Genomic DNA, 6,000 nt, shown 5'->3' on the forward strand with positions numbered 1-6,000 from the left:
ATTCATAATTTAGCTTAAATATTCTCTTCGTGGTTTATAAGGGAAGGTTCAAAGCAAGGAGATAAGTTTAAGAATTATTTCGGGTATTTATTAATGATGGAACGAACTTGGTCAGGTCGCAATGATGAGTTTGATGGTGATTGTGAGTTTAGTCGTGTCCTAATGTAACATGAAGTCAGCCAGGGAACAGAAGATATGGATAAAGATTTAAGTTTATACTTTTAAGCTTATTTGTGATATGTTTATTTGGACGGGGTGTATATTATCAATTTTTTTAAGAATATGGATTTTTATTAACACGATAACTGTGGCACGACCCACCCGGTTATGAAATACGCCCTGAACGCGACATAGCCGTACTTAATGTGTTAAGAGATAGGTATAAATATTCAACTACTCTGAGCTAATATTTATGTTATCTACATTAGGTAAAGGTTTGAGTATCATTTCTCCCTGTTTATTGCAGGAGGGCGACCGAGCAGCACACAGGGCGTGTATTATGAAGCAGGCCAGTCCCCCCTGCAGGGATACTCTCCCTCCACTCCCCAGAGCACCCCTCTTACTTCACAGGTACTTCACAGGAGTCACTTTTCTCACTTGTCACTTTTCTCACTTGTCACTTTTCTCACTTGTCTCTTTTCTCACTTGTCACTTTTCTCACTTGTCTCTTTTCTCACTTGTCACTTTTCTCACTTGTCTCTTTTCTCACTTGTCACTTCTCTCACAGGTCACTCCTCGAAAAACCTGTTAGTGAATCTGATCAGGTACTGATACCGTAGTTGCTTCTGACCAGTTCCAGTTATGAATGAATTTTCATTTTCGGGAGGACAGTCTGCGCGTTATGCAACTCTATACGCGATCTAATTTGGTTTTCTTAGATACGGAGTAAAATGATCAAGATTGGCGCTCGAACAAAGGACGAGTGGGTTTTATTTCTATAGTATCGCACCTATTTACAAGCCTTTTAACATCTAACTATTCGAATACGTTGATATCACCAGGAACTCTTGAAAGTACTCTTGCTGGGATAGATAAACATTTGTATTTATGCTAAATTAGAAACGAGAATGTATTAATGGTAATATGTTAATGTTGTGAACTTTGTTACAGGGTAACGAAGGAGGCGGCGCGTATACCTCATACGCCACCAACAGCAACATCTCCCCCTCACGGTCCCCCTCAACCCCTTCCTACACCCCTCTCTCCACCGCCCCACGCGCCCCCCTACCGTCATATTCAACCCCTCAAGCAGGTAAGATGTCCCCATCAATGCACCTTCGTGAACAATGAACTTATAATACTCAATTAAGGCATCGTAAATATTTTTGTTTCAATACAAATCAAAAGACATTTCAAGATATATTTAGTCACGTGTTGGTGCAGTAAGTATAAGTAATTGGTACCTATGATATGTTCGTGAGGTGCACTTGTTGAGTGTTGGAGGCAACTTCATAACAAACGATGAGGACAATGAATTTATTCATTTAAAATTGCACTTGATGAAGAGTGTAAAAAGCCTTATTTTGGCAGGCATGTGGCAGTACCCAGGCTTGACAGAGGACGGGGGACCTTCAACCAGTGCTGTCCACCACCCCCATCCCTCCCAGGGAGCCCCACACCCCGGCACCCAGCAGCAGCATCAACCTGAGCTCACGGATATGCTGCAGATTTTGGACCAGTCGGGCCACAGTAACTTTGATTTGAACAACTTGAGCATGTTCAACACAAACTTTGAATGATGGCGTCACGTAGGAGGCGGGTTACGGGGTATCACAGGCGGGTCACGGGCCGGTACATGCGGGTCACGGGGTAACACAGGCTTCATCTATTTACAGGGGTACGAAGGATACGTCGATCTCAAGAAAACAGGCGAAGTAGGCCTGGCAGTAGGCTTTGCTGCAGCCTAATACAGCGTGACGTAATGTGACGGACATTTTCAGATTTTTGAACCCCTGATTTTGCTGTGAATTACAAGCTTTTAGTGGCACGATGCGTGCATTTCTGTGTTTACTTCATCGTGTAAGTTGCATAATTGTGTGTTCACGTTTTCCTTTCATTAAAAGACAGCAGTATAGCAACTGGGCTAATAATAAACGGGATCGGTGGGTAAATATTATATAATCGCGAGGTTGATTTGTTACATCATTTGTCTTCGTAATTGTTCAATTGTGTTGGTGATAAGTAGGAAGCTCTTTTACTGATAATTTAAACTTGTAATATTTACTCGTTAACGGCAACCTCATATCAAAATGAGATGGAAGCCATACAAGTAATCATGTTCTATTGTTTAGTTATGCCCTTGTGCTCTAGTACGATGATGAACACTTCTGTTCCATGAATAAGTAATAAACTTTCGCTGCATGTGGGGGCAGCGACGTGCCTTTATAGTGCACATTTTACCATATCAAGGCTGGCGCGCTCAGGAGTCGTAGTGTTTAAATAGTGACACTCTCACCACGCTGCACTGATACGTCCTTATGCCGGGCCAAACTGGGTTGGGATGACCAATACAATGACAGAAAGTGCATAGCTAAATGGACAAAATCGCACTCATTTCTCCGAGTGCGCAGAGGTTATAGCTGCGGGCCACCCGCAACACGAACCTTGTACTGCATTCCGCGTGTATATAATTCGTCTGAAAGTTTCACCTTTTCTCACTTACCATTTAATGATCTAGTTCTACGATATTGATAGGTTACTTATTTTTTCTTATGCTTGAAATTCTTGCTCAGCAATGCACTCGTGCGCGTCATTTGGTTTCAGTGGTCGCGACTTCTGTTTGGTGTGTGCGTTCCTCGTACAACAATAGAATTAAATATATTGTTGAAAGTTTGTACGTATCTTATGTGTACATTTCTTTAATTAATCAAACGTTCATCGTCTTTATTAAAGTTGATATAATTTGTTGTGGAAGAGAAACGTCAGCACTCTCGTTACGGTGTTAATTTTGTACGAATCAATAAACTATGTAAAGTATATACGTCGACGTATGTAACGTATACGTCACGTGTACTCGAGTGGTGGGCTGGTGACGTCATAAGTACAATTGTTGAATGTGTGGTTTTGACTCTCAAGTCGGCTGTCCTGTAGGCTTAGTAAGGTTAATTCAATTATCTGGACATATCATCACAAATTTAATTAGAACTTAACGCACTGTGAATGCTACGCATAGTCACTGATTGTATTCTCTGGTTATGCAATGGTCTGTTGAATGCCGAGTGTGCACTGTACACCAGTAGATTGTTCGACAATCTTTGAGGATAGTAATTACCTGAAACATGTGTTTGAATTTTAATTCTTTGTCCGTTTCATAATTTGTACTTTTTATCAAAATATTAATTCTCTTCTCGAAATCATCTTTTTTTATGTAAGCGAAGCGTTTGTTCTACAGTACCCTATACATCAACTAAATGAATGCAGTTGAATGTATGAAGTGAATGTATCCGTCAAGAGAAGGTATGCCGTAGCAGACATTCCAAAGCTTTTATTTAATATGAACAGACACGTCGCGGGATCTGTTCTACTGTTGCCATATTTGTAGTGTTAAGATCAAAGTTCTTTCGTCTTATTATCAAAAAGTCCCACGATGAAGCCTCAGCGTGCAATAAATCCCGCTCGAAGGATGGGTTCTCATGAATGTACCCTAATAAGAACTTCATGGGTGGATCAAGAACTCCATGGATGTATCCTACCACGATAAACTTCATGGGTGTACCATTCCATGAAGTCCCATGACTTGAATGCGCGGTAATGAATCTCTGTGTTGAATTTACTATTTTTTAAGCTATTGTTTGGTAGACGCTCGCTGGCCAATTAGGGAAACGTTTTGAGCCACGTCAACCTTTAATCTTAAGCTCGTTTAAGAGTTTTTTTTTTTCAATCGGCATTTCGCTGGTGTTTATAGCCATACAAATAAACGCGGCTACCTTCATAGGCCGCGTATTGAACTGTTCCGTCACGAACTTTTCATTATTTTACGTGAATGGCAAATATGGCGATCCATTACCCGATGTCTTTTGCGTTGTGCAGGCGCGGAATATTTTGGAAATTGATAGACTTATTTACTAGTTACATCAAGTCCACGGCGAAGGCATTCAACGTACAAGAAATCAAGTATACTGAATAATCAGATTGTGGAGAAATACTGAGATTGAGGACAAGTCTACCGTGAATGATGCAGCAATTTTCCAGACTGAAGTTACTGTAGGCTACTTAAAAGTAGTTCTTAAGTAATGTTAATAGTACGCTGAATTGCGCGTTGTATATTCATGTCGTGTACATAGTGACAGGAGGCGCTGCTAGGCAGCGTCAGAGCTGCAATCAACTCCCGGTATTTTATGCTGATTTATCTCATAAAACATGCATCTTTTTTACGGGTGCATGGAGTCTCACTCAATTCGATATGTTTTTTTTGAAACCTATTGAATACAGGAATTTTCTGTGGCTTTGCTAGTTCTTCATGAGGACTCGCGTCAAGAACAGAAATTTCAAGGACCTCGGTTTCAAAGGATCGTCGTGTATATTGGAAAAATTTCAATGTGGAAATTCGACATTTGCTACAAAATCATGTTCTTGAAAACGGCCAATTCAAAATTTTCGTAGAGCATTGAATTTTTTTCAATTGTTATTGCAAGTTTGGCGCGGTACAAGCTGCTAAATTCGTTGCTTCACTGGCAGCGTAAGAAGCAACTTGAACTTTGAAGTGGCTCAAACCTTTCTATACGGATACATTAACCGTACTTAATGTTATTCGTATCAAAGTCCTGGTAACTAAAGTTATCGTAGTAGGTAACCGTGACATTTGAATCTCACGAATTCGTAATTCGTATAGCAAATCACGTGCGAATTATCAAGCGCTCGATGAAATTTTTTATCTTCTTGGATGTTCTGATAATTGCGTCAGTTTATTTAGTTGTTTGAGGTTAGGGAGGTTTAGCAACAATAGAGTTCTGTACATTAGTAGCTAATTATTATAAATAAAACCTATTCTTAATGAACTCTCGTTTATTTGCCCGCATAACAACCAAAAATTTACATACACCCTGCAACCACGAGCGAAAGATCCAACTGAATTTAATTTAAATGCTCGGATAACCTAAACTGCACAGTTTTATAATAAAATGTTGCGGCAATTGAAAAATCGCAGATACATTAATTTCAAATTCATGTTCAACTAATGCGTATAAAAAACAGTAATATTTTCTCAGCTCGTTCCATTCGTCAGCGATCTTCGAAATTATTTATGAAGCTCCATAAAGTTAATTGTCGAGGGAATATTACATTAAAAATGTACTGAAGGAAATTAGTTTGTTTTAAGTAAGAAACATGGCTGAACATAGCAGGTTTAATCACTTCATCATCTCTTAAATACGCCAATTTACTAATCACTTGAAAGCGTCGGTGACAATCACTAAACTGAGCAGACCAACTGGCAAGCAATTACTTGATTTACTAAAATTATTCGGCCGGTTTCCTTCAGAAACTAATAAAGGAAATACGTGTGCATCTTCATTTCCGTGATATTTAATCAGTACCTAAATTTTTGAGATCGTTCGCTTCTAATTTCGATTTTGCGCAGCGTTTTTCAGATCAGGATTTTACCCGCAACTCTAAGCTTTTATAGCAATAACGATCCAATATACAGATTGCATACCGGTTACATAGAAGAACAATACATTTATTTTTATTAATTAAACAATTAATTTTTCAATTAATGCAAAAAACAAACATAAATAAATCAGAAATGCGTGCCATAAGGATAACTCCAGGCTTAAAAGGCAAGCTTATGGAAAAATTATGAGAAATAATGATGCAGACAAGTCTTAGTTTTCGATGCTGCGTTGCAATCACATTAAAGTTAACAAATATACTCGTGATTTCAGGATTTCAAGAATTTAAAACAAGAACCAACACCAGGGGCCACAGCTATAAACTAAAAAAACTGCGTTGTAACACATCCACGCGACAACATTTCTTCTCGCTTCGAGTCACCGACATGTG

The 6,000-nt window shown here is 39.1% G+C and overlaps 1 protein-coding gene across 4 annotated transcripts in view; it reads left to right on the forward strand.

Annotated features, from left to right (window-relative positions):
• LOC108665509 (aryl hydrocarbon receptor nuclear translocator homolog) overlaps positions 1–4,997 on the forward strand; it is a 62,219-nt gene extending 57,222 nt beyond the window's left edge. For all 4 annotated transcript variants that reach the window (XM_018152265.2, XM_018152267.2, XM_018152266.2 and 1 more), the window contains 3 exons: positions 467–570; positions 1,111–1,252; positions 1,531–4,997. In XM_018152265.2, the coding sequence (XP_018007754.1) occupies positions 467–570; positions 1,111–1,252; positions 1,531–1,739 (455 nt within the window). In that variant the 3' untranslated portion in view covers positions 1,740–4,997. The remainder of the gene's footprint in view (positions 1–466; positions 571–1,110; positions 1,253–1,530) is intronic.
• Positions 4,998–6,000: the final 1,003 nt, after the last annotated feature.

Source organism: Hyalella azteca, unplaced genomic scaffold (genome assembly GCF_000764305.2).
Source record: "Hyalella azteca isolate HAZT.00-mixed unplaced genomic scaffold, Hazt_2.0.2 contig4041, whole genome shotgun sequence".
In the NCBI taxonomy this organism is placed as follows: domain Eukaryota; kingdom Metazoa; phylum Arthropoda; class Malacostraca; order Amphipoda; family Hyalellidae; genus Hyalella; species Hyalella azteca.